At 58.3% G+C, this 27,785-nt stretch overlaps 1 protein-coding gene across 2 annotated transcripts; it reads left to right on the forward strand.

Annotated features, from left to right (window-relative positions):
* Nucleotides 1–1,010: 1,010 nt before the first annotated feature.
* On the forward strand, nt 1,011–27,700 carry MAPKAPK2 (MAPK activated protein kinase 2). 2 transcript variants are annotated; one of them, XM_055820013.1, is made up of 10 exons: nt 1,011–1,413; nt 21,485–21,624; nt 23,322–23,386; nt 24,096–24,175; nt 24,280–24,406; nt 24,929–25,004; nt 25,202–25,326; nt 25,620–25,705; nt 25,808–25,888; nt 26,196–27,700. In XM_055820013.1, exons 1-10 carry the CDS (start codon nt 1,165–1,167, stop codon nt 26,337–26,339), a joined length of 1,173 nt encoding a protein of 390 aa, XP_055675988.1. In that variant the 5' UTR covers nt 1,011–1,164; the 3' UTR covers nt 26,340–27,700. The 2 variants fall into 2 exon arrangements, with proteins under 2 accessions (XP_055675988.1, XP_027652891.1); XM_027797090.2 differs by lacking the exon at nt 1,011–1,413 and adding an exon at nt 13,794–13,862.
* Nucleotides 27,701–27,785: the final 85 nt, after the last annotated feature.

Here is a 27,785-nt window from a genome sequence, read left to right on the forward strand (position 1 = left end):
CAGAGCTCCTCATGGTTCACAGCAAGAGCAGAGCCTGTGCCTGCCTTGTGGCTGGGGCTGCTTGTCACCTTGCAAGCCACCAAGTGTCCTGCTGCTCGGCTGTGCCACGGGAGGTGGGCTTGTGTGCGTGGCTGGATGTGCACCAGGCTGGGCCGCAGGGGGTCCCTGGGCTCTGCCCTTCGCTCCCGAGATGGCTTCGGGGCACGTGTCCTCATCTCCCTTCCCCAGGGCGGACTCCCCGCCGGTTGTGGGACAGCTGGGTGGGAGAGGGATGAATGTCAAAAAACAAGTGTCCTTTACTTAGAAAAGGGGGATTATCAGTGACAAGCAGGCTGGGATTTTCATGTCGATAAATGAAAAGTCTTGATTTCCCATTGTGTTCCGGCTGAAAAAACGTTCATTGGATTTTTGCTGGATGTGGGGGCGCGTTGCACCTCAGCACAGATCCCCTCTCAGCCCACCGGTGTCTTTGTGGGGTTCTGAGTGTGGAAATGGGGGTTGATCTGTTACCCTCGGGATGGTCTTTATTCCTTCTGGACCCGCTCCTGTTCCCTGCCTTGGCCCCGGTGCTCTGGGTGCCTGTGCTGCTGTGCACCCCCTCTTCCCCCCCTGGAGCTGGATCCGGACCCTCCCAAACAGGGTGTTGGGGCGCCAGCGAGCCGCCCCCCCCCCCGAGCTGCCCCCGGCCGCCGTCGGGATGCTGCCGGGACAGCGGGGGAAGGAAGCTGTCGGGGGGAGGCAACGGGGCTGGGAACCCCACGACCTGCTGGCACCCCCCCGGCTGGGACAGCCCCCCCGGCTGAGCGCTGGCTCCCCCCGGGCAGCGAGCGCGGGGGGGCGGCGGGGCCGGGCCGAGGCGCCCCCCCCGCCCCAGCGGGCGCAGGCCCGGTGCCCGCCCCGCCCCGTCCCTCCCCCGGCGGCCGGGGCCGGCCGCGGCGAGGCGCTGACATCAGAGCCGGGCCGCGCCGGCAGCGGGAGGAGGAGCCGCACCGGAGCCATCGCTCTTCTCGGGGCCGGGGCGCACCGGCGGGGGGCGGTGGCGGCGGCGCTGCTTCACCCCCCCCCACCCCCCCCCCAGCCCCATCCCGCTCCCCCCGGGCCCCCCCGGGCCCCCCCAGCCGCCAGCCCCGGCGCCCGCCCGGCGCGGCCCGCCCGCCGCCCGCCATGCTCCCCGGGGCACCGCCGCCGCCCGCCGGCTTCCCCAGCCCGCCGCCGCCCCAGCCGCCGCCGCCGCCGCCCGCCGCCCCCCCGCCCGCGCCGCCGCCGCCGTTCCCGGGGAAGGGCGGCCTGCAGATCCGGAAGAATGCCATCACGGACGACTACAAGGTCACCACGCAAGTGCTGGGCTTGGGCATCAACGGGAAAGTTTTGGAGATCTTCAGTAAGAAGAGCGGGGAGAAGTTCGCTCTCAAGGTGCGGGGGGCGGGGGGGCACCTCGGGCACCGGGCGGGGGGACACACCGGGGGGGGGGGAACACGGGCACACCGGGCGGGCGGCTCCGGGCTGCCCCCGCCCCGCCGCCGTGCTGCGGAAGGGGCCGGAGGGGCGGGCAGCGGCGGCGCCGCCGGACGGCGATGGGAGGGGTCTGCCGGCCCGGGGGGTCCCGGGGGGCAGGCACGGGCGAGCGGCAGCTCCGGAGCCGGCCGGACAGCGGGGCCGGCTGCTGCCCGTCCGTCCCGCTGTGCTTTAACGTGTATATTTACTCCCCCACACACACCATAAGGAGCACCCGGAATGGCTGTCCAGCTCTCTGGTGTGGTACGAAGTGAGGTGACATGTGGGTAGCCTGCCCGGGGGGGTCTGGAGCGGAGAGGAGACCCGAGCCCGGCTGGAGTCCCCGCTGGGCTTTGCACCTCGAAACGCAGCGCCCCCCGCACTGAGCCCCCCGGCACCGGCTGCCCCGTGTCCCATTCCGTGGCAGGTCACTCCTGGCTGCGGCGTGTGGTACCAAGCGGCTGTCGCCCCCCGCTCCCGACAGGCTGTCGCCCCCCGCTCCCGACAGGGAATATTTCAGCGTTTATCCCTCATCCATAACTTGCTGCTGTTTGAAAGATGCGTAGTGAAACGGTGGATACAAGGGCGTGCGGTTTAGCACCAGGTGATGCGATGCTTTCCTTCGCTCCAAACAAGCTTTTTGAGCAAAGCGGGGAGCGGGTCTTCCTGCTGGAGAGACTTCGGGAAGTTTGAACGGCTTCACGGAGCTGCGGAGCACGGCGCTGGGTGCCGCGGGTACAGGCAGTCTGCTCGGCGGGAGCGTCGTGTTCTCCAGCGTCGATGCAATTTGCGCCCACACATGAGCTGTTCAAACCCTCGGCGTTACCCTGAGAGCTGCGAAGGCTACAGAACCCCCACCTAAACCCGTAACCCCCCACCTCTTTTGTTTTTTGAGCAACCCATCTGTTGGTATTGGGGATTCCTAACCTGAATGAGTGAATGGACAGGGGGCTTTGGAGGCACAAGTGCCACAGGAGTGGTGGGGTCAGCAAGGGACAGCAAGGGACGGCAACCCTGCGGTTAAAGATGGGGGGGGGGGGGGGGGGAGGCAGTTGTGCGATAAAAGTTTGACTTTTCCTTTGGAAACGCAGGCGTTTCTCATGACCCCCACTGCGTCGTACTCTGAGACGACATGTATTGTCATCTCGTTCGGTTGGAAATTAGTGAAATCCTCTTCTGTTTTGACAGACGGTCTCCTCCTCGCTTCTGCCGTTGACTCACGTATTTAAAGCTCAGATTCCAGCACTTCCCTTTTGCAGCCCTGAAAGGGGAAGGATGGCAGAAGAGCCCGATGCCGGCGGTTCCTCTCTGCCCCAGCACGGGTAGGGCGGTTGGGGCCGTTACCCTGCCCGTACCGGAGCGCGGTGCGGGAGACGGGGATGGGATTTACTGCCATGGGTTGTGTTGGGTCCTTGGCCGTGGTGTTTGTTGAGAAGCATCCTGGAGCACAGGATGTTAGCAGGGTGGTGCAGAGCATCAGCGCAGCTCTTGGTGGGTGAGGTATATTCGATGCTGAACCTCCGCTTTGGAAAAGTGTTGCTCCTCTTCCCTGATCCCTTTGCACATCGCTGCCGGGGAGGGAAGAGTTGTGCTGGGCAGTTGGACGCGTCTCTGGCTTGTCAAAGAGCAGCGCAGCTGCTACTGTAAGCGATTCCTTCCAGCACCTTAAAAACTGCAACGTGTGAGCTTGGGCTCTTGGACAAGCCGGTGCGTACCCAGCTGGCCCTGGTGAGCGCGAGCCACAGGCTGGGGTTATTTGATTATGATATTTGGCCTGAACTGCTGAGCCCAAACTTGGCGAGGGTGACTGCCCTAGACGCGATGCGTGCTGGCTTCACCCCCTCCCCTGGTATGCAGCCGGGATAACGTCCCTGTTCGAGACCTGCAGAGAGGTATTTGGATCCGAATTACTCATGGGCTGCATCAGTGTGGAAAGATGACCTAAAGCAGGATCTGCGGGAGTGATTGCATCGAGTTGTCATGTTTCAGATGATGCTTAAAAGACTCCCGATGGCCCCTCGCCAGCAGCCACAGCTGAAACCTCTCTGTGCTGCCTGCTTGGGTTGTGCAGCAAACCTTTCCATTTGGAACGTTGCTCTTTACATTTACTCTTCCAAAATCTTGTACAACGTGATCCTTCATCAGAGGGAAACTGTCGTGTGTCTCCCTGCTATTAACGGTGTCTTCTGGTTATGTTGTGCTTCCTCTTGGATCACGAGCGACTATTATGCTGTTAAACCTCTTTCTCCCGAACAGAGAGAGGCATTTAGGTGAGGATTTTGCTGAGAGTCACTTTTCTTAAGATAACTTTTCAGCGCTCCGGGAGAGTTTCAGCTTGGAGACAGTGTTCCAGAAGCGGTGAAAATGTTACAGCCCATTTTCTTCTCCTTCCAGTGCAGTAGTGTGTGGCAGGGATGCACCATTAAATAAAATGATGCCACGTGCGCGTTAACGGATGGTAGTTTCGTCTGCTGTGTAGTACCTAGGTGAAAACAGGAGATATGCCGTTACTTTTCATATAGATCATTATTGTTTATTTTGCAGTTTCCCACCCACAATTTTTATTGTATTTTTTGGTAATGAGCAATACCTGGAGTGTGGCATCCCTGGATTACCTGGTGGGAAGCAGGCCACTGATGGTCCCACGCACCCGTGACCCGACTCTGATGGGAGGTGATGTACCTGCAGGGTGGGAACATAAAGTCTGCGAAGAGGTGATGCATGGAACTGAAATGCGAGGTCTAGGTGGTTTCTTCCCCTTTTTTTCCTTGTACCTTGGTGTGATTTATTATTAGGCAAAATTAGGCTTGTAATTTCTGCAAAGCCTGCTGTATGTAGGTCACTGCTGGTCTGACTTGGCGGTGTTCGTTGTGGTCAGGCCATTGGCATTAGTGACGCAGGCTCCAGCGGTGGGGCTGGGAGCGAGGTCTGTCTCGCCTACTGCAAATTCCACTTTTAAGACTAATCTTGAGGCGAGATACTGGGTTGGTGGCTGGCTGCCTTCATTTGGCGAGGAAATCGCAGGTGGGGACTAGGAATGGCAGGTGGTGAGTTTTTCTCTGCCGTACGCGTCGCTTGATGGAGCTCTTTGTGGAGCAGGTTTCCTTTAAAACCCATTAACGAACTTCACTCCTAACCCCAGCTTCAAACCGGGAGATTCTCCCCTGGACTGGTGAGCTTTGGAAGAGCTGGAAGAGCTTTGCAGGGCCCTGGAGAGCGCTTGCACGTTTGTCCCCTCTCTGGCAGCCCCGTTTCTGGAGCATCCCTGGTGCTTCGGGGCACGTTCGTGAAACACTCTCAGTCTCGCTCTCAGCCTCATCAGATAATCTGTGAGCGATGGTTCCTCTGATGGCAAAGAAGGAAAAAGGCCAGTCGTGGTTCATTATTCTTTCTTGTAAGATGCCCATCATGGAAATCGGGCAGGTGTCTCGTAGCTGGTAACCGAGCAGTTCCAGGGTGTAGCTGCTGGCCTCGTGCTCGCTCTGCCATCATGGCTAGGGGTTTTGCAGAGATGTTTCGGGGAGCAAAGCACCCTGTTGCCCGTGGCTTCCTGCAGCTTCCCTTGAGATCAAATGCTTTAACCCCCAGAAAATCCAGCTGGAAAAATAACCCCTAAACAATGGAGTTAGATGAAGGTCCTGGGCTCACGCTCACGGGAAGCAACTCGCAGTGTGTCTGCTGTACTTCTGCCCCACTCTCCGTGAGGGGATTATTTTAATTACCTCTAACCTTGTGTTTTATATAATCAGAAATGTCTTTGCTGTGGCCGCCTTTGCAAGCCATGATTGAAAAGCTGTGGAAAGTCTAGTGACATCACTGGGATGTTTCCAAGGCGGTGGTTTATTATCTCGCTGACCAAAGGAGTCGACTGACTTGGGGTTTGAGTTTGTTTAAACGATTTAGGATTTGCTGTAATCTCTTAGAAATACATTAAGCTGAAAGAGGGTAGACTTAGATTAGACAGACGTTGGGAAGAAATTCTTCACTGTGAGGGTGGCGAGGCGCTGGAGAAGGGTGCCCAGAGCAGCTGTGGGTGCCCCATCCCTGCAAGGGTTCAGGACCAGGTTGGACGGGGCTGGGAGCAACCTGGGCTGGTGGCAGGTGTCCCTGCCCGTGGCAGGGGGTGGGAACCAGATGGTCTGGAAGGTCCCTTCCAACCCAAACCGTTCAATGGTTCTATGATTGCATGTTCTGAGCAGTCAAACCTGTGAGTGAGATGTGCTGATAGTGGCCTGGGAGCAGGGGCTTGTTTTTTGCTTTGGCACATGCTCAGGAAGTGGTGGGGTTCTTCCTCTTAATAATCTGATGTTATCAGCCGTAGGTCTTGCAAAAGATCGGTGTTTCTTGCGTTTTCAGAGGTGGGGAACTGAGATATAGTGATTTACTGAAGGTCCTGCAGTGTCAGAAGCGCTACCGGGCTTAGGAGCTGAGCTGCTTGCTCCAGAATGAATCCTTCCTGCGCAGCTGTCCTGCAGGACAAAAATACAGCTCCTGTGTGTGTGATTTAATAGCCAAGTACAGCCAGGTAAAATGATTATTTTGTCATTCACAGCGAGCTCCCGCTGGCCTGTGGAGAGGTTTCTGCCATCTGCCAGCGCTCGTGTTGGGAAAGCCTGATGTGTGGGACCGCGCTTGTCTGCGGGGCTGCGGCGGCGCTGGCTCTGCCTCCGGGTAGCGCGCGGTGCAGAGCAGGCGCTGAGCTTTATCAGACACGTGCTCCCTGCTCCAAAGCATTTAAAGCAGTGTATAAATAATAATTTGATGCTGTGCAGACTGAGAGCTAGGTGTCCTGACGCGTTCGTTGGATGGTGGGTAGGCACGGGTGATGAAAACTCTGGGAAAGTTCCTGCTGAGGAAGCCTGAAAGAGCGAGTTGGTGACTGTTCTCATCCTGGAAACCTCCAGGATGTGCTCTGGGATCTGATGGGATGGATGAACTCCTGATGGGTGATGTGGAGCTTGCAGGGTAGTGCGGGTATATGGTAGGCATCTGGAGGCATGGCCAGGTTGGAAGTGGCCGTGTGGCCGTCCCTGTGGGACGGGGGAGCAGCATGGCTCCGGCTTTGGCATCTGGCATCTCCTGAGCCTTCGTGGTGGGCTCATATGCTCCACACCGGGGTGGTCCAAGGGCTTTGCAGCAGAGGCAGTAGCCGATGCTCTTTTAAAACCCATCCCTTTGCCGGGGTTTGCACTGTCTGCTGAGAAACTGGGAGGAAAGAGCCCTCCTTCGTTAAAAAACACCCTTTCCTCCTCCTAGTTTCGAATGTAACTGGCTTCCTGACCTGCAGAGACAGCCCTCGCCTGGCCGCCCGCTGCAGAAGTCAGGCTCTTCTCCAAGCACAACTGGCCCCGCGCGTCTGGCCTCAAGTTGCAGCATTCAGGCAGCATGACCTCACCTCCTGGTTTCCAAGAATAACGCGCTGCCTCCCCTCCGCCGCGCCGGGGCTGTCTGCAGCGGGCGAGGACGGCTGCCGCAGTCCGGTACGGGCCAGCTCTGGGGGCCCTGTGTTGGCCAGATGCCCCCCAGCAGCTCCATGTCTGCCCTGTGCCGCTGGGCTCCACTGCCCTGTGGGGCAGGGGTGTGGGCAGCGGAGCTGTGGCAGGACCCGGGAGATGGTCTTCAGGACCCGGCTGAGCTTGGTTTGGGAGGAGGGGGGGGTTTGGGGGGGTGTGGATCTGCGAGGACCGGGCGATCCCTCCACCAGCTCCAGAGGCTGGCATGGGAGCACAGCGTTAGCTGACCGCTCCCCAGGAAACCTCTTTCCAGCCTGGGCAGTCACGTTGAGTCAGCGTCTCAGCGTGGTCCAGAGCTGTCGAGCATCGTGGTCATCTCTGGTGGTGACATCGGCATTGGAATTCAAAGGCCCCTGAGACTCGTATCCCACTGAAAGTGGTTCCCATCTCCTCCGTGGATGCCCCTCATCTTTCATGGCTGCAGGATGCTAAAATACATTCTCCTTGCAGCTCTGGACGGCACGAGGACTGCGGGCGTGACTGGTGCCTGGAGGCTCGTTTTGGAGAGGGCTCTCGTTTTGGTTCCCCAGCAGAGATGGATGGGGAGCGGGTGCGGGGTTAGAGCAGGGCACGCAAGAGTAAGCCTGAATGCAGAGAGCTTTAACAGCCTTTTAAGCTGTTGTTTCTTTGTACCTCATGGCTGAGTCATTTCAAAGATTTCAGCCTTTTAAGATCTTACCAATTTGAGGTAAGGATTATAGTGGCCAGCAGGTTTAATAGTGCATTAACTCGCCATTTCCTTCGTGGCCTCAGGAATGGGCTGTTGGGCCGTGAGTCCTTGAGTGCTGGTAGATCCCCCTGACCAGAGAAGACCTGAAACACGAGTTTTGCTGGAGATGCTGTGAGCCACAAAAATGCCATTTGGAGGGTGGTGGGGACGGTACCCCCCGTCAGGAGGGGGATACAGGATGGGGTACCAGCGTGGTTTGTCTCTGAGCACGTGGAGCTTCGCTGTGGCTCCATCTTCAGTCTGATGCTGCCGGGGAGGATGACAGCATCTTCCCATGGATTATGGTGTTACGTCGGTACGTGGCTTTGCTGTGACAAAGTACACCCTCCCAGCGGAGAGGGCAGGTGAGCGCGCTGGCTCGAGCCGTCTGCAGCTGGCACGGCGTTTGCCGTCATATGTAATGAGATTATTCAAGCTGTTGGCGTCAGGGCCGCATGTGATTCTGTGCCTGGCCGTCCAGCGAGCTGTAGCCTAAACTAGAGATAAAGTTCAAAACGCAAACCCAGATCTGAATGTTCCTGGGGCGCCCGGCCTGGCTGGGGCTTTGCGGCTCTGCTCTTGCTAGATATCCTTACCCGCTTTGGGCTGTAGATTTAGGATCAGTGGAGGGATGGACTCAGTTTCTTCGTCATCATCACCATGGACTTTGCTGCCTGGCTTTGCGTGCCCCTGGCTGCAGCCGGCTCCGCTGGGCACCCACCTTGAGTTCAACCTCTCCAGCTCTGTTGGCCCCAGACCAGGGGGGTAAATCGGGCTCGGGGCTGTCGTTGCCACACGCTGAAACAGGCTAAATCTGTGTCACAGCAGCTTGGGACTCTGCGCTGTCCCTGTCCCAAGGGCTGCAGCACCTCTGGGGTTCCTGTGGGCACACATGGGTGGGAGCATCTTCTACCGAGGGCTCGGAAACAGAGCAGCACTCTCCCCGTCTGCTGTCCTCCCGGTGTCCTCCGGCGCTGGTGCGCGGCACTGAGCTAGGACAGCCTCTCGAAAGGCTTCTTGGACCTCCTGCCAAATGTGTGTTTTCAGGGAAGTGCGGCTGGAACGCAAACTGGGGCTGCTGTGGAAATTTGGCAGCATGTCCTGTCAGCCTGCAATTCCAGTAGCCACAGCTCATCGCTTCTTGCGCCCATAGGTGCAAGCGGGAGCCGGGTCTGAGCAGCGCTGCTCGGCAGTGAGGATGGCATCCTGGGTATCTTGGCTGGGCTGGGGGGGAAAGCAGATACAATCACATCAAACCCCCCCCCGGAAAAATATGCACATTATCTTCAGCCCAAGTTAACAAAAATAATAAATAAAATAAAAAGCAAGGGGAAGATGGTCTGGTAACAGGGGTGTGGTTTTATTTTCACTGGTAAGGATGGCCTTATTGCATCTAAAATATAATTTTAACGTTCTATTTCCACTAGTTTTAGCAAAAGGGCAGGGGCTGTGCTCGCTCACAGGCGGTGCCGCTGTGGGTGCCAGCGACCTGTCGCCAGCAGAGTGCTGGCTCCCGCGGCCCCACAGCTCCCGTAGCCGCTGCTTTCGGGTACGGACAGGCTACGGGAGCCATCGTTGCCGGTAACAGCCTCCTCCGGCCAGCCCGGCCTCCTCCAGGCTCTGGTGCGTCTCTCTCTTCCTCTTCAGCCATTTCGCAACCTCGCTGCCCGTTGCGCTGGGCAGATTGCTGAGCAAACCTGGGCGGCTCTTGCGTAAGTGGCGGTGCCGCCGCGCTGGGAAGGGCGGCCTTGCCAGGAAGCTTGAACCCGGGTTATCAGCTGGAAGTCATCGGGGCTGCGAATCCGGTGTTTTCAGGTGGGTGCCTCCCGTGCCGCCGGCAGGGCAGCGTCAGTGCGGGGACACGGCTGTTCTGGGGAGCCTGGGGGCATTGCAGCCCTTGGCTGGGCACCTGGCCGGGCTGCTGCAGAGGACACCTTCCCCCTTGCTGGCCCAGGAGCTTGTGGAGGCCTTTGCTTTTGTCCCTGGTGCTTTTCCCCGCAAGGAACGACCCCGTTCCTTGCTCTGCGTCTGTGCTGGAGCAGGGCTGCCGACACCTCCCTCTCCATCTCCTCTCCCACCCTGCCAATTCCACGTTGGGGTTGAAACTCCCAGTATCTTTTGTTGTAAGGAAGAGTTGCTGATAAAGAACAACTCTGCCATGATGCGCGATGTGCTGTGGGTGGTGGGATTCAGGAGGGAGTGACTCCGGGTCCTCCAGGATTTTTCGAAGTGTCCCAGTGCTCCCATTCCCCAGCTCCTTGCTGCTGGAGGAGATGGCCAGCCTGGCCTCGGGTGGGTGTCATTAGAGATGCAAATGCTGGAGTGATGAAGCCTGGGTGAGTAAGATGCTGAGGAGTTTAGGAATGGATTAAAGTGTGGTCTCTGCATGCTGCTGACAGCTCTGGCACCTCCCGGGCGGTCGTGGGGCAGGCTGGCTGGGAGCTGGAGCTGCTCCCCAGGAGCTTCGGAGCAGGTCTGTGCCTCGTGCGCTCTGGAGTTCACGGAAGACTATGCTTTCCGTGTGCCTCAGCATGCGGTGATTTTGGCTGATATTCTGGGCTTCGCCTTGAGGAACTGCAGGGTGGGGAGGGCTTGAGCCCTGCGGGGTCCAGCTAACCAGGGCAAGGAGTTTTCTGGCTGCTCTAGGTGTTAACTCAGTTTTGCCAGTTTCTGGCAGCCAGGGCAGCCTGTGCTGGGCAGGTCACAGGCCTCTGGCTTTTACTAAAACATTCCTTTCACGCTTCTTTCTCCCCAAAGACTGCACTGAAACAACCAGGCGAATGTCACTGGAGGGAGGGTTCAGCTGGGATGCAGTGATGCCTCAAAGGTTTTAGTGACTTGACTCCTAACCAGCAGTGAACATCTGGATCTTGAACCCACCCTGAACCCAAACCATGCCAGCAGCCTTGGAAAGAGCCTTAAACCTCGCTGTGGGAAAGATGGGGGTAACTTGTTGTGCGGTGCTGCTCATATGGGCCATTGGAATTAAGTCTCCAATTTAGTCTCCAAGACTTAATTCCTCTCTCTTGCTTAGGAAACGGAGGCTTTGCTGGCTCGAGGTTGCTTAGGTTTTGCGGGGCCACACGGGCACCAGCACTGCTGCGTACCAGTGTGCACCAGTGTGCCGCAGGGTTTGCACTGGGAAACGCGGGGGCTGCTGGAGCCCTCGGGTGGGCGGCTGGCCGAGCTGCACAAAAGCTGGCCTGTCTGCTCTTTGGCTTCCCCCAGCCCTAAGCTCTTTTCCTGAATAAGTGGGATTGAAAAAGCTTAAATTCATACAAAGCAGGACCCAGGAGCCCCTGGCCAGCCCGGAGGGAGCAGCTTCCCCCTGCCCACCCTGTGCCCTGGGGCTGCCTCTGCTCCCCCGGGCCCCGGTTAACGCTGCCCCGGGATGAGCTGGTGTCTGTAACGCTGTCTGTCAGGGGAGCTTTCTTTGTAAAGGCTGGGTATGGCAATACCTGAGATGAACAGCTCGGCCTGCCAGAGGAGCAGCAGTCGCTGCAGGAGTAGGTTTTGTTGTCAGTTTGTTTAAATGTCCCTGCTTTTATCCTCTTAGCCCTTTCCCGTTCTAATCTAACAGGCAAAACGCGTGCAACGTGCTGCCCTTGCTGTCTGTTGTATTTGGTAAGAAGTCAAGGTCCCTGCTGGTAAACGCTGTCTAGCAGTGGGGTACTGGGCATCCACGGGAGCATCAGTGAGTCTTTCCCAGAGCGCATGTGTCTTTGCTATAGATTAAAAAGATGCAAAAGCGTAAAACCTCCGCTGCCGATCCCTTGCTTTGTGCTGTGTGTTGGGCAGGACCTCTTCACGGGAGATACCGGTGCTCCCCTCTTGGTTACACGGAGGGGGTTCAGGTTTCTCCTCCAATGGTGTTTTCAGAAGCGTGTGCACCCAGGCGCTTGGTGATGAGCTTTGCACGCTTGTTGGCTGAGGTGTTTTGAGGTTACGGTGCTGACTGGGATGCTGGTGGCCTGGGCTCCGTCCAGGCTTCACCAAACCTCCCGGGCTCTGGGGCCGCGCGGCTGCTGCCAACAGGTGCCGCGGAGGCTCTCGGGGCTGCCGAAAGCCTGGAGGGAGCTAATAATAGTCACCGTGTCCTGGGAGCTTTAATGAGGTGCCAGCAGGATGCAAAGAAGGGCTTTTTAAAAATAGAAACGCAACTGTGTTTTCCTCCTGGCTGAAGGAGTCTCTGGATGGCTGGTGCGGAGGGAAGAGGGGCTGGTGGAGGAGAACCACCCTGCTCGGCCCCTTGGGCTTGCGGGGTGGCAGGAGGCTCTTGGCCCTTCATTGCATTGCTTCAGCCTCCAGGATTTCCCCTAAAACACTGACTGCTGTGGTGGGAAAAGCGGGAGCGTGTGACTGTGCGCGCTGCTCAGCCGCTCTCCATCACCCAGTGGGGTGCAATCCTCCCCTTTTCCTCTGCCCCTTCGTTAGCATCCCTTCTCATCACACGCCTCGCTGCGGGTCGGCTGGAGCAGCCCCTCTCCCTGCCCCACGTGTGCTGGAGCCTCATCTGCCCTGTGCGTCCCCGGGGGTGGGCTCGTGAATCCAGCTGCATCGGAGCTGATCGTGTTGGAGGTTTTTTATCTGTTGTGCCACGTGAGAGGCGGAGGGAGCAGCACCAGGCGGAGGGCGGTGGTGGTCGCGGGGCCCTTGCCTCACTGAGCGCCTGGGCAGACAAAGGCGTCTCATGAGATCCCTGTGTCGCTCCTGTCCTGGCCATCCCCTGTGCACAACAAGCTCCGCTGTCAACAAAAGCGGCGGCCACCCGGCACGGGAGCTGTTTATCTCACACGGGGAAGAGCCACAGTCACAGCCCCGAGGCCCTGGCAGCCTCAAACCCGTTTGGACATCGTGCCTGAGGCGCACCGTGCAGGAGGACGATGCCAACCCCTTAGATTGGCTCTGCTTGGGTGCCTCCGAGGTTTCATCCCAGCTGCTAGGGGGATGCTCCTCTCTGCAGCCCTGCAGGGATCCCCCGGCAAAGGCACAGCTGCTGCCGGTGGGGCACCACTGGGCTGCGCATCCCTGGCATCACCTCAGGAAGGTATTTGCTGTGCCCTGGTGTTGACAAAGCCTGTGATGAGGGTGAAACTCTATTAAATAAACGGCTGGGGGAAGGACAGAATGATGCAAAACGTGCTGTCGTCACCAAGCTTCAAGGGTGTGTAAACAAAACCTTCCTTAGTCTTGGCATGGGTGGAAGAAACGCATCCCGAGGCTGTACTGCTTCCAGCGCCGGGGATGGATGGTACTCCGAGAGTGGTTGGCCTTGGTGCGGCTTTGTGTTTTGGTTTGTTTGGTTTTTTTCCCTCTTTAAAAAAAAAATAATATATATATATATATTTTCACTGCTCTAATTGCTGTGTTGAAAGGCAGCAGGCAGGATCACTGTGCTGGGAGGGGGTGGCAGCCACCCGTCTGTCCCGCAGGGTGCCCTGCCCATGGGTCGGGCCCCGAGAAACTTCATTTTTGTGCAAAGCATGAGCCCAGGAGCTGCCGGGAAGCGGTGGATGTTTGTGGGGCTTCTGGCAGGGCTTCACGGCTCCTCCGCTTGCAGGCGTGGGTCTGGGCGGTCTGAGCCTCTCCCCTAAATCACTTCCAGTGCACTTAAGGAAGGGGTGGGCATGTCCAAAAATAAAAGCAGTTCTGGGATGTTGGTGTGTGGAATCACCCTGAAGCTGCCCCTGGGGTCAGAGGTAATGGTGGGGTCGTGTCCCCAAGGTTGTGGCGAGGCTGATGCAGAGCAAGGCACCCAGAAGGATGCTCCGGGTGCTGTCCGTGGGCTGCCTGGCAGAGGCTGAGCTGGTCCGTCCGTCTGCGTCTGCCGTGTGAGGGAAAGCCCCCGGCCTGGGGCAGGGGGCTGGCAGAGCTGGCCGTGCCAGCGCCGCGATAAGGGGTTTTTTCAAGCTGTGCCTGTGGGAGGGAAGTGCAGGGGGGGACATAGGTCAGCGCTGAGTTAATGGTTGACATTAGTGTTTACTAATGTATTAATCACACCTGCGAATATCAACCACTTCCTATCATAAAAGCACGTATGTGCCCCTTTCTGTTGATGAGCTCGGCAGCTCCGGTAGGAAATCTGGCAGGGGATGGGGCTTGGGGAGGAGGAGGAGCTGACCCCAGCCCCGAAGCTTTGCGAAGAGGTGGGAGTAAAGGGGTTGTGCATGGAGCAGATCCGCTGGCTGCAGCCATGTCTCACATGAAGACGTCCGCCCCTCCCTGGCTTCTCATTTTCCTTTCGCTTTGTTAAAGGCCCCGGTGGCTGCGGCGTGCCCCTGGCAGGGGCTGCAGCACAGGCGTGCGGGATGCACTGGTTTGGTTTGCAGAGGGGTCTCTGAGCATCACCCCCCCTGCAGCAGCTCTGTCCAGAGCTGGGCTGCAGCTTCTCCCAGCCCCGAGTCCTTTCCCTGCTCAGACCTCCTGGTGGGAAGTGACATCTTGGGTGACTGTAGGAAGGGATGGGCTGGGTTGGGGTATTTTGGCCATCATGTCCCCCTTTGTCCCTGTTGGATTCACAGGGAGGTCCTGGAGGTCCTGGCCAGGGGGGTGGCTCCATCGCTCCATCCAGGTCTGCTCCCTGGGATCTCCTGGGCATCCCTCTGCACAGCAGGACGTGGGAGCCTTGCTGACCATGGCTAGTGCCTGTCTCACCTGGGCCACTAACACCAGCCCTGGAGCATCCCGAGAGACAAGCAGTGGGTGAGTCACTGAAACCTGGTGCTGCTTCTGGTGTACGGGGAGAAGAGGATGATCCCAAAACAAAAACCTGGGACTGAATTGGCCCCAAATTTTGTTTTTCTCGGATACGTGAAGCTTGAAACTATTTATTTCTGTTCATTAAGCACCAGCTCCAGCCTGCTGCTGGTGCTGTGAGTCAGCGCGGATGCTTCGTGCTGCCGCCTTGTTGCCATTTACCTGCTTTGACTTTTTCCCATGAGTTTTGCAGCCCCCTCCTATCTCCCCATCTCCTCCTCTGCCCTCACCCGCCATGTCCCCACCACACTGGTGGCCCTTCCCTCAGCATCCAGGGCACTGCCTCTGAGTACTCGCTTCGGAGCTTCATTTCTTTGAAATCAACGTGCCAAGAATAATTGTGCTGCTGGTAAATGGGCTCTGCAGAACGGGGCTGGCTGGGGAGCAGCACCCCAGTTGCACGGGGGGCACAGGCCCCTGGCAGGTGGCTCTTATTTAAGCCCCAGCCTTTCTTCTGCTCCTCGCCTTTGTGTGCCTGGAGAGGCTTTTGTTGCGGCCTGAAAAGGCTGAATAGCTGCTGCATCTGTCGTGGGGAAGAGCGGGGAAATGCTCAGCAGATGCCCTGGGCGGTGGGGGTGGGGGCTGTAGGGCAGGGGGTCCTGAGCATCCCGTCGTGGGCATGGACCCCCATGGGAGCCGTGGGCAGGGGAGCTGGCAGCACGCAGGGCATGGAGGGTTGTGCAACCGTTGCAGGCGAGCGGTGCGATGGGTCTCCTTGTGAAAGCGTGGTGCAATAGCTGCCTCTTCCCTCGCCCCGTTTCCATCCTCTGCCCTGTTGCAAAATCACCCGCAGGAGCAGGGATGAGGCTGCCTGCTCCGACATCTGCCCCCGCGAGCGTGCTGGCTGCTGCTGGCAGGGTTTTTAGCTTGCCCCTTGCACATGCAGCCTCTTCGTGCCTGGCTCATTGCTCATCTTGGTCCGCACGGTGGGAAAGCTTTCCCCGCGCTCGCTGCGATGGCTCTGGGTCTTCCTCCAAGCGCTCCGATAATTCAGGCTCAGAGAATGCAGCCGAGCAGCTCGAGCATGTGTGTCAGTTCACGTTTGCTCGGCCTGAATTGCATCTCCAGTCTTGCTCCATGTGTAGCTCTTTCTAATCTGAATAATTCTGTCTTACTGGGACGCTTTTTCCAACCTCTCCATCTTCCCCGAGGAAAGTAAATGTGGAGGATGACCTTTTGTTCATGGCAGTGGGGCATGAAGCCACTGATGCATGGAGCCGGCTGTGCTTGTGTACTTCCCAAACAGCCAAAGCCTCAGCGGCTGCCCGGGCACCACAGCCACCACCAGCATCCCTCCAGAAGGTGGGTGGTACTGTCCTGCCTTGCAAACCGTGAGGCTTGGGTGAAGCCATCTCATCCAGGAGCAGCGGCCACCCTTCTAAATAGCACCCTGGCGTGGCAGGCTGGGGCACGCTGCATGCAGGACGCTGCAGGACCCATGCGCGGCTCCTCCTCCAGACACGTCACCTCTCGTCTCCTCTCTGGCTTTCCCCGGGCAAAACAAACGTGAGGATGAGGCTTTTGCCTGGTCTCTTGGGGCTCAAAGCTCTTCAGGCAGGGACTGTGCGGCTCTGTGTGCTTGCATGGAGCAGAACTGATCCCCAGCTGGGGAAAGTCCCATTGCTGGGTCACGGGGGATGCGAGCAGTGGGGATGGGCTTAAGGTAAAGGTTGGTGATGTGGGGGAGATTTCCTGAGCTGCGCGTTACTGCATTGTGATTGAACTATCAATTCCCTTGCGTTTGGTAACGTAATTCCTCTCAGGGGCTTTGGGACTCGTGATTTTATTTCCCTTCTAGAGTTCATAAACAGCAAAAGTGGAACGAAGCTTTGCCGCTCCTGTGCCCTTCTGCTGCTTGTCCCCTCCGAACCGTCCCAGCAGAGATGCTGGGGCAGCTTCGGGGCGGTTGCCCGGGGGCTCCCCGCATGGGCTGGCATTAGAGGCCGTAGACAGACACAGGGGAAGTGATCAGTTTAATCCAGGTCCCCCAGCACTGTGCCTCGTGGGGTGGGCACCGGGGACCGGTGGCGGGGGGCAGGGGGGCTTTGCCTTCCCGGTGCTGTGAGGTGGGAACAGCATGTGCAAAGCATCCAGCGCTGGCTCCACAAATGTGTGAAGCAGCTGATGCCAGTTGGCAACTAGGGCTCATGGAGGGATTAGAAGAGGCAAATCCTTTGAAGAGAAATCCTTTTGCTTTATTAGGAAAAAGTGCTCCTTGCCCCGTGCTAGCCCAGTCAGGGGAACCTGGCGTGCGCAGTACAGGCAGGGGAACCTCTGCTTTGCTTCTGGGCTGAAAACTCGGGAGGATGACAGCCTGCCTTTCTTCACTGTAGGTTTATTTTTATTGCAACTTAAGAAGAGTTTATTTTAACCCCCGTGGTGCAGACAGCTCCCGAGGGGAGCTCCTCGAGGTGGCGTGGGCACGCTCCTGCGGGTCCTGTTGCAGGAGGCTGTTGGAGGGGCAGTTGCCGCAGAGGTGAGGCGTGCAGCCTGTGCTACTTTGCTGGGAACCGAGGGGAATTGGGTGTGATCAAAATACACACAGAAATAAAAATACCCTGCCTGCAAGAGCAGCTGGGGCGCCCGGGGTGAGCGTGAAGCCAGAGCAAAGAGGAGGAGCCCAGGAAAATGAACAGCTTGGCATGCCAGTATGCGCCTGATCCTCAGTTTTCATGGAAATTGCCCATGGGAGGTGCGTTTCCCTTTGCAAGCTCTTGCACAGGGGTATTTTGCCGATCCGAGTGATCACAGCAAGTTCTCGTGGCTCGCCGAGGGGCAGTACCCTTCGGGGCTGCAGTGGCACCCACGGTGGGTAGCGGCAGGACTGGGACGGGGTCGTTTGGGACCTCCTGCCGTGCCAGCGGAGGAGGGAGCTTCCTTTGCCAACCCGCTGTGATTCATGGCACATCATCCCAGGAGGAGGCGGTGAGACTGAATCAGTGGTGCCTGAGGACGCGCGCGGGTGAGGGAACGTGAGTGCAGGTGGCTCCAGCCCCCTTGTTTTCTCCGGCATCTTCCTTCCTTCCCCATGCCCACCTGCCTTCACTGTGCTCGGCGTGAGATGGGGGATGAGATGCAGCTCGCCGTGCTGCCGAGCAGACGGGGCAGAGCCCCCAGCCCGTTCATTTCTGCTGAAGCTCCTTCCCGGTGGCAGGCGGGGAGCAGCCCTGTTCCTTGCACCGTGGAGGCAGCTTGCCGGGTTTGGGTTTGCTGGGTGGGTGCCATCCCCCTGCAGATGCCCCGCGAGCTGTTTTGTTTTCTGGTTTGTTTTCAGCATCTGCTTCCAGGGTTTGTCTTTCAGAGATGGTGAAAATCCCGGCGCTGCTGTGGGAGCCTGGGAGGAGCCTTTGCTGCCGTGGGGGTCCCACACATAGTGGCTGGGCTGTGCCGTGTGCTGGTGGGCCCAGTTTCAGAGCCCTTGGCTTGTGGGTTTTATTGAAGCTAATGAGTGTGTTTAGCTTTGCACGTAACTAATTTCTCTCACAGCGTGTAACGGCTCCTGGGGGAGCCGGGCTGAGCCAAGGCGCAGGATGGCAGCAAACGCCGTCTGGCGAAATCGCAGAGGTGTCGAGCTGCAGCGAGGAGAGCTGAAACACGGCTGAGAGCTGAATTGCCTCCCTAACCGCGGTGGGGTGGGGTGGCTCTTTCCCTGCTCTCCCTCCTTCCCAGTGGGAAGTGAGACAGGACAGTGCAGGGTTCTGGGGTGCATGGCTGTCCTGGTTGTCCCCTGTCCCTCGCAGTCTTGAAGGGACACCCAGACGCAGAGATGCTCTCTGATGATGAGAGGCGGTTCAGAGACCTGCGCTGGCTGCAAAGCTAGCACCTAAAGCATGTAACCACTGTAAAGGGAAACGCACACGACTCCCTTGCTCGAGGGACCTGGTTTTGCTCGGAGGCGGTGGCCGAGCCCCCTGCGCAGCGCTGCTCTTGTGCCCCGTCCTGGGGATGCTTGTGTAGCTTGGGGATCCGGTTACTGTCCGCTTCGGTGCTGGGCTCAGCTGCTGCCCCAGTGCTGAGCCCTCCACTCCAGCAAGAGCGAGCTGGTGGCGCAGCCTTTCCTATCTGAAACAATGATCTCCAAGAAGCTCTCCCTTGGAAGGGGAAAAGAAGAGGACAGAGGTGGAAAAGCTGCGCTGGGAGCAGCAGGGGGCTGTCAGGGGTTTCCAGCAGGTTGTCCATCTGCTGCCGTCTCCCCTCTACAAAGGGTTAACTCTGGTTGTGCTCGGGATTACGGCTGTTGCAAAATCTCCTGCTTCTGAAGCTGCTGGGTGGGAGGGGACGGTGTCCCCGGAGTGGTACCCTCAGCTGGGGTGGGACAGGGGCAGTTCACCCTTGCTGAACCTCAGGGAGACACGAGGTGCTTTTCCCATCCCAGCCTCCTTGTTGCAAGCCAAGAAATATAAATCTTGTTGCAGCCATAGGCTGCCCTGGATACTGGAGCTAAATTAGGGACCCGAGCAGTGTTACCACACACCCCCAAATACGTTCGATGTGGAGTTCCCATGACCAGAGCGACACTTGGCATGCCAGGATGTCACCCACCGGTGGTTTCACTGCTGGCTGCGGCCAAGGAGTGCAGGAGGGAGTGAGAGTCATCGGCTGTGGGAGCTATCTGCTGAGGAGAAACTGGTGAGGAACTGGTGCAAGCGCTGCCCTCGCTGTGCCTGGACCAGGACCGAAGGGTCCTTCCCCCCTGTGCCATGCTCAGCACGACCCTGGGGCGCAGGGAGCCGGTGCTGTGTGCTGAGGGCAGGATGGAGGCCATGTGGGTGATGCTGAGCTTGTGGGTTGCTTCTGCCGTGGTTTGGGCATTGCCACGTCCCTCCCGCATCGCCCTGCAGCCTCATTGCACCTGGTCTTCAGCTCCTTGTCACGGCGCTGTCACCTGCCACGGGGAACATTTCCTAAATAGACCAAACCAGACTCTTAATGAGGTTTAATCCTCTCCCAGGCAGGCGAGCAGGCTCTCCATGGCCTCTCTGTGGCAGAGGGAGCTGGCTGTGGTGCAGCTGAGCTGCAGCTGGTGTGTTCTGAGCGCGCCGGGGCAGCTGCTTGCTCGCCTGCAGGTGCCTGTGTACAAAAGCAAACATCAGGGCTGTGCTGGTACAGGTAATGGAGGCTGCTGCCTCTTAGTTCATTAGAAATACAGTTAAGCTCCTTTAAAAGCGCTCCGAGTGACCTCTAAAAATTGGATATATATTTCTGTACATCTCCTGTTTGTCTTGTGCAGAAGGATGTTAACTGTCTGCTTCCTGCTGTTCAATTTTCCCAGTGCGTAATTACAAATTGTTTTTTAGTCTTCAGCTTCCTGGCTCCCCACGCCAGGCTTTTCGAAGCGGAGCTGCAAATAACCAAGCTTTTCTCCAGGCCCCTTCCCTGCCTGTGTGGCTGCTGGGGGGGGACTGGCGCTGTGTTTGCTTATGGCTTTGGCAGGATCTGGTTTTTAGGGTAATTAAGCAATGGCAAAGTAGGAAAGGGCTGTCCAGCCTCCTGCCTTCCTTTTGCATCGATGCTGTCGGTGCAAATGGTTGTGCAAAGGGTGGCTTGGCTACTTTGGTCTTTGCTGAGCCCCCAGATGTTTTGGTACCAGAAGCCACCCTGCACCCTGTCCACCTGCACGGGTTTCCTCGGGAAGCAGGAGAGCTGGGGAGGTGGGAGAGGTGAGACCAAACCCCACCTAATGGGTTTAGGGTTTACGGGCAGGGGGCTGAAGTGTGCATCCTATTTGTCCCTTGCCCTGCAGCTAAGGGCAAGTGGCCCGTTGCAGGCAGGAGTGCAAATTGCTGTTACACGAGTGCTGTCAGCAAGCATTTCGTTTATCACAGGCAGTGTGTGTCTTTTGGGGCTGCAGCAAGCGTTAAACCTTGCTCCTGTGGAATCCCCCTGTGGCAGAGGGGTCCTTGCTATGCACTGGGCACCGCTTCGGGTCCTGCCAAGCCTGTGAAGCATCCCAGGGGCTGACGCTCCTCTTCCTTGCGGAGCAGCCCTGGGAGCTCGGCGGGGAGAGGGCAGAGGGGCAAGAAGTAAGTTTCTGTCTCTCTCTTGGTACAATGACCAAACCTGCTGTTTCCCACTGATGCACACGGGGGGTGGGATGCATTTCCACGTGTCCCTACTCACTGCAACATCGAGGTGCAGAACTGCTCTGGGGCATTCCGGCGAGCCTGGCCCCAAGAGCTGCTGGAGACAGGAAGGAAAATGAACTATGCTCAAGATAGACACATTTGTTGCTCTATATTTAGAAGTATAATAATTAAGGCCAGTTGTTTATCCTGATAAACATGGTAATTAATAGTATGTGGCAGATGAGCAAATCCTTCCTGCACCTGGAGACTGCGAGTTGTCTCTGGGAAGGGCAGAGGCCTCATTAAAGAGCTGCTGCTGCTTGGGAGAAAAGCTGCTGTTTAGGCAACATCTGGCTGTTTGTGTTGTCCGGTCCGCAGGCACGTGTGGCTGGGGGCTGGTGGCCTCTGAAGCCGTGGCAAGGTGCTTTTCTGCCGTGTGTAAGGGCAGGAGGGTCCTGGCAGTGCCACTGAGCAGCAGCCTGGTGTCTGGGAGGTGATGGGTGGGTGGCACTTGCTGGGGGGCTGCCAAGAGGAGAGCCAGGGTGCTGGGTGACACCCCGGGGCACAGTGGTGGAGGTACCAGTGTGCAGAAGTTTGCTCCTAAATGCAGTATGGAAGTCTTGCTGGTTGGTGGCACAGGCTGGCTGGGCACCGGGGTGGCATCTCGGGGGTGCAGGGAGGGGGTAGGCAGCCGGGATAAGCTTTTTGTAGCCTTGGAGGAGAGGGCAAGAGGCTTACGAGGGCGGGTGGCTTCACGCTCTTCCCACTAGATGGGGATGGAGGCATTGCACAGAGCGTGCTGGAGCTCACCTCGATGCCACCCCCAGAGAGCACCCACGCTTGGCCCCGTCCCCTGCGTCCTCCCTGCGTGGGCAGTGTGCCCGGGGGGTGCCATGGCCCGGCTCTTGTGGGGGCTCAGGTCTGACGGGGTCTCGCTTCTCTCGCAGATGCTGCAGGACTGCCCGAAGGCCCGCAGGGAAGTGGAGCTGCACTGGAGAGCGTCGCAGTGCGCGCACATCGTCCGCATCATGGACGTCTACGAGAACCTCTACCAAGGGAGGAAGTGTCTGCTCATCGTCATGGAGTGGTGAGTCCCGGGGTGGCCTCTGCCCACAGGAGCACCCACAGGAGCACCCACAGCCCTGCAGGGCAATGGGGTGATGCCAAAAGTGGGGTGAGCACCTTCCTGCGCTGGTGCTGGGGACCCCAGGGAGATGCTGTGCTGGGGGCTGCAGCCTGCAAGCCGTAGGGATGCAAGCCCTGGAAGAGGTGCTGCACTGCTGGCGTTGGAGGGACGGCAGGAGCTGTGCTGGCTCTGAGTCATTCTGAAAACTCACTTGGCTGTCGGGAGGCTTAGGGCCTGTGGTTCTCGCTGCAGGTAGATCATAACCAAACTGACTTTGACCATCGAAAGTCAGGGTAGTCGGTGGGTTCCTGGCACCCCAGCAGCCTGCGGTGGAGTCGGCTGGGCAGCGCGCAGCCAAGCCGAGCTGGCGCATCTACTAACGCTGTTGCATCTCTTGCAGCGGCAGTTGAGTGGCTCTGATTCGGGTAGATGCTTGATATAACCTGGGGAGGAGGAGGAATGAAGGGGAAAGTATTGAAACCACATCCCAACCGCAGCTGTGATTTGATGCAGCTTCCTTGCCAAAACCTCTCCTCTGGCAAGCCAGTAGGTTGCCCGGGGGGGCAGCGGGTGCGAGGAGCACTGTGAGCAGCGCCGGGGCAGGCGGCGCGGCAGCCGCCCGAGCGGCTCTTGTGTGGGAAGAGGCTTCTGAGAACCACGCCAGGACGCTGGGCAGCCGGGGATGGGAAAGGTTTGTGTGGCACATCTGTTTGTGTGGGAAGAAAGCAGTAGCTGAAGGGTAGGAAACAAGTCCCCCAGGGCAACGACAGCTCCCTGCAGCGTCTCTCCGCGGTAGCTGCCCGCTGCCTGAGGGATGCTCTGGGTGTAACACCCATCACAAGGCAGCGTTTGACTTTCAGCGTGAGCATGGTGTGTCCCCTTGTCCGCTCCGTGCAGCGGCAGCTGCACACGATCTGTATTGCACATGTCCAGCAAATGTCAAGGGCGCTGGCAGGAGATGCTATCTGTGCTGGGGAAGCCGGGAGCCGTTTCTGCTCAAGTCAGATAAGGCAGGGACAGGAAGCACCGTTATCCCTGTTCTCATGGAGAATTATCCCCGATCTCACTCCTGATCTCTCTGGGAGCTGGGTTTTTCCTTAGGGTACCTGGGGAGCCTTTGGCTGGGGAGGGAACCACACCAAGCTTTCCTCGGTCCTTCTCCAACACCTTGTGTGAGCACTTGCTTTGCTGCAGCGGGGTTCAGTCTCTGCCTCCCCCGTCCTATCCGTGAGCCCATCTCGGTGCTGCTAACGCCTCGCCTGTGCCACAGTCTTTGCTCAGCACTTCTGCACGGGGTTAGTGTGCCGGCGAGGTGGTTGGCTTGTGAGCTAAATGGGGCTGGGTGTGCTGGGAGCGTTCTCACCACGTTTGCTGTCTTTACTGTAAATGTGTTTCTGTGGGCTGGTGGGGAGACCACGTCCGCTTGCACCCAGCGTCTCCGCTGCCAGCACGGAGGCTCTGCCCCGCTTATTTCTGGAAGGAGGCAGCTCTGAAGCACCCCGTGCCCAGAAACACCGATCCAAGGGCTTGGGATGGAGAAGGGGGCTGTTTCTTGCCGAGCTGTGCAGCTCCTGGCTGAGCATCAGAGGTTGCGGTGCCACTTGCACCAGTGGTGAGACGGATGCAGCAGCATCTAACGCTGCCTGCTTCTCTTCCAGCCTGGACGGCGGGGAGCTCTTCAGCCGAATTCAAGACAGGGGAGACCAGGCCTTCACGGAACGGGGTATGGAGCCCGTGGGGATGAGGCGTTTTGTCTTTGACCATGCCTGGATGTTTGTAGGAGTGTCTCTGGTCCAGTCCAAACCCTCAGTTGCTCTTTTGAATCCCCAGTGGGGGTTTTGCACTTGGCTTGAGAGCAGGGGATGTTTGCTCAGCCCCCCCCACACCCTGTCCGTCCCACTCCAGCACAGGCAGGAGCTTCAGTCACCTTCAGGAACACCCACTCCTCTCAAAAAACATGAAGTCCAGGGGATGTGGCTCTCATACAGCTCATTGATCCCATCCCTGCTGCTCCTGTGGCCAGGAGAAGTGTCCGCACACCCCAAACCCTGAGCCCATTGCCTCCCTTGGCTTCCCATCCCATGGGGAAAACTTTCCCAGCTGTTTTCCCTGCAGATTTGGGGTCCCTACTGGTGCTGGGGGCTGGATCAGCCCCCCTGCCCCAGCGCGAGCCCCTCCTTGGGGCTTGTGCAGTTGGGTGGGGGGGGTCAGGGGCTGGAGCCTGCCCCATCCCTTCTCCTGGGAGTTTCTCTCCCGTTTGCATTTGACCCGTGGTTGGGTGCTGGGGCGGGGCCTGCTTGGAAAGAGGGACTTCAGGTGGAGGAAACCCCTTTGGCCTCAGCCAGAGTCTTTGGCTCCTGGTCGGCAGACTGACCCAGGGAATGGTGCTCATTTTATCTTGCTTACAAACGCTTCTGATTTTGCTGCTTCAGAGGCTTCAGAGATAATGAAGAGCATTGGGGAAGCCATTCAGTACCTGCACTCGATCAACATTGCGCACCGGGATGTGAAGGTACGTGCTGCACGCTCACGCAGCGATGCCGAGCCCCGCTTGGCCTGTGGCAATGCTGAGGCTGCTCTGGCTCTTCTGCTCACTTCTTCCCTGTGTTTTCACAGCCGGAAAACCTCTTGTACACCTCCAAAAGGCCCAATGCTGTGCTAAAACTCACGGACTTTGGCTTTGCTAAAGAAACCACCACGCACAACTCTTTGGCCACTCCGTGTTACACGCCATACTATGTGGGTAAGTGGCTGGGGGTCCTGAGCTTGCAGGTTTGCAGGGCTGGAGGGCAGAGCCGGGGGGCTTTGGAAGGTGCCACGTGCAGCCCATCAGCTCTGCATCCAGCCTGGAGCCTCAGCTCCTGCGTGGTGTTGGGGGCGAGCCCTGTCTGGGATGCCTGGGGCTGGGGGCTGCTTTGGGTGCAGGTTTGCAGCTCGCTGGTGCGTGCAGGGGTTGCATGCCACCCCTTGGTGGGCTGCGATGAGCGTGGTGTCGGTGTGTGTGGCCAATACGTTGCACCCCCGTGCTGCAGCCTCCCTTGCATCATGCTCGGGGCTGCAAGGTGGCACCACCCTGCACCGCTGCTGCCTCTGCTGCCTGCGTGGCCGTGCTGGTGCCCATGCAGCAGCGCTGGCGCTGTTCTGAGCAGGGCTGCCGAGACTGTGCGGAGCTGCAGGCGGCTCTTGGGCAGCTCCGTGGGATGGTCACGTCCCTCTCACCGGGCGCTGCCGCTTTGACTCAGGACTTTGTTTCTCTCTTTACCAGCCCCGGAGGTGCTGGGCCCGGAGAAGTACGACAAGTCCTGTGACATGTGGTCCCTCGGTGTCATCATGTACATTCTGTAAGTCCGACAGGTCCCTCGCCGTCCTGCCATGGTCAGAAGCGGGGATGCAGCTTCTGACCTTGTTTGCTGGCTGGTGGGGCTGAGCCTTTCCCAGCTGCGCTGCTCCTGCTCCTGGCACTGCCCCGTGCCCCACAGGTGCTGCTGGGGGGCTTTTGGGGCAACGCACTGACTCTCTGCTCCCTCCCCTGGTGCAGGCTGTGTGGGTACCCCCCTTTCTACTCCAACCACGGCCTGGCCATCTCACCTGGCATGAAGAAGCGAATCCGAATGGGCCAGTACGAGTTTCCCAATCCAGAATGGTCCGAAGTATCGGAGGAAGGTAAATGTGGTGCCTGCGATGCTTGTCCCCAGGCTGAGGTTTCCCATCGGGGCCAGCCCTGTGTCCAGCAGCGCTGCGAGGGCTGGGGGAAAGCGTGGGCCACCTCCCAGTGATGCTGCAGCTTCGCCTCTTTGCTGGAGAGGCTTTGGCTGAAGGGTTTGACCAGGATGAGCTCTGTGGCACGGAGGGGACAGGAGGTGCATGCAGGCACCGTGGGGCCACTGGCTCGGGTTGGAGCATGGGGAGAGCCCCCTGGGACCCACTAACGCTCAGCCCTGCCCAAACCCTTCCAGTTAAGCAGCTGATACGCAACCTGCTGAAGACTGACCCGACCCAGCGTATGACGATAACGGAGTTCATGAACCACCCCTGGATCATGGTGAGTGCGGGGTTGATGAGGCAGCAGGGTGGGATGGGGACGAGGATGGGGCAGGGGTGGGATGCCTGCGGCTCCCAGCTCACACTCCTCTGCTCTTGGCAGCAATCCATGCAGGTGCCGCAGACCCCGCTGCACACCAGCCGCGTGCTGAAAGAGGAGAAGGATCTGTGGGAGGACGTGAAGGTAAAACCTCCCTCTGTTGCTCTCTGAAACGCTCTGAGCCCCGGGTGCCATCTGGGCACTGTCCGCTTCTGCCTTCTCATCACAAACGGGGCAAATTCGGGCTGGGTGCGAGGGTGCTGGCTCCCGGGGAGATCTGTGCTCAGGACAGGGCTGGAAAAATTGGCGGTGTGACCCTCAGCCCCTGCTGCAGCAGTTTGTCCCTGTGGGAGCTCGGAGGGGGGACAGCCACCCTGGGGGTCCTGGGGGACTGCGGGCTGTGCCTGCGCGGGGTGTTGCTGACGGCGCTGCCTGTGCCTCCTGCCCGCAGGAGGAGATGACGAGCGCGCTGGCCACCATGCGAGTGGACTATGAACAAATCAAGATCAAGAAAATCGAAGATTCCTCGAACCCTTTGCTGATGAAGAGGCGGAAGAAAGCAAACCCCACCGAGCCTGCCGCGCTCCCCCACTGAGGGTGCCCCGCGCCCGCCGGCCCTTGAGAAAGCAATAACTATATATATATTTTTTTTAAGAAAAAAGACAAAAAGAGACAGACTGTTATATCAAGCGCATGGAATTCAGACATTTATACCAGACTAGTTATTTTTAGCTACTCACCTGTGTTTCTGACCTTGCTGGAGCAGGCGGTAAGATTCCCCCGTCAGATCCATACGCTGCGGCCAGGGGTTTTGTCCTGTAGGTGAACGCCGCTGGTAATTGGATAATTTTTTTTTCTTTCGTGAAATGGTTTTGATTTTTTTCTTTTTTCCTTCCTTCCAAAGACATGGAAATTCCTGTGGTGACCTTTTTAGGGTATATAACATATAAATATTTTTTAAAAACTACTGTAGAGCTGAAAGCCAGACAGTGTGTTCCTGGTGTGGATGCTGGCTAAGGATGGGCTTCGGGCTTGGGAATGGGTTAGGGGTGGGGAAGGAGAGCTGCCTGCTCCCCCGTCCTGCTGTGTGTGGCAGGGCTGGCGTGGGGAAGCGGGGGGTCCCTGTGGCTGCCATGCTGCTTTGCTGGCTGGAAAACTGCTGCTTTTAAAGCACGGTAGCCAAAAGCCAACCCCCCTCCCTCCCCAGCCTGGAAGCCTTGCCTCTACCGGGCGGCACGCAGGGCTCCCCGCCAGCACCGTCTGTGTCACTGTCTGTCTGTGCGTGGGGTGTGTGTCGTGTCCGTGGGCGAGCAGCTGCGTGTGGCCCCCAGCCCCCCGCCGTGGGCACCGCAGTCTGTACCTGTGCCTGGAATCCAGTTCTGACCTCAGGGGTGGGCAGGGGGGGGGGGGCGGGGGAAACGGGGCGAGCAGGAGGCCAGTGCCCCCTGTTTTACCCCGCTGTGCAGGGACGTGGGGAGCAGATGCTTCCCTGCCGCCTCTGCCCGCTCCCCCAGCCCTGGGGGAGATGCTGTCCCCCTGGGGGAGATGCTGTCCTGCGTGGAGCGGGGTGGAAAAGGCACGGGGCCGTAGCTCAAGCTGGGACAGCAGCACTGCCCCCCCCCCCCCCCCCGGGGCTGGGGGGCTGGCAATGCTCCTCCACTCCTGGGAGCAGGACGGCTGCTCTGAAGTCTTTAGTCCATGAATTATTATTATTATTATTATTATTTGTCACAACGTTTCACTGCGTTAAATGTGTTTGAATGGGGAAAAAAAAATTTTAAGCAATGTTTAGTTTTTAGGTGATCTTTTAGACACTGTATGGAATTTTAATTTGTTTTAAAAACCAATTTTTATCCCTTTTTTTTTTTTTTTTTTTTTAAATTTTTGTCTGTTGGCTTATACTAATCTTCCTGGTCTGCTCTTCAGTCCCTTGGATTAAAGACACTTAATGCGTCACCCAGTCTCTCTTCCTTGCTTGTGTGGCTGCAAAGAAACACCCCGGTGCTCCAGGCTGGGCGGCCGCTCTCCTGATGTCTTGAAA

This window comes from Falco peregrinus, chromosome 16 (genome assembly GCF_023634155.1).
Source record: "Falco peregrinus isolate bFalPer1 chromosome 16, bFalPer1.pri, whole genome shotgun sequence".
NCBI classification, from domain to species: Eukaryota; Metazoa; Chordata; class Aves; order Falconiformes; family Falconidae; genus Falco; species Falco peregrinus.

What these genes read in the sequence shown, in the direction of transcription:
- MAPKAPK2 (XM_055820013.1), top strand. Translation starts at nt 1,165, where the DNA reads ATGCTCCCCGGGGCACCGCCGCCGCCCGCCGGCTTCCCCAGCCCGCCG. An exon ending in CTGCTCATCGTCATGGAGTG is followed by an intron (nt 21,625 to 23,321) that starts GTGAGTCCCGGG and finishes CTTCTCTTCCAG; the next exon opens with CCTGGACGGCGGGGAGCTCT. An exon ending in GGTGTCATCATGTACATTCT is followed by an intron (nt 25,005 to 25,201) that starts GTAAGTCCGACA and finishes CCCCTGGTGCAG; the next exon opens with GCTGTGTGGGTACCCCCCTT.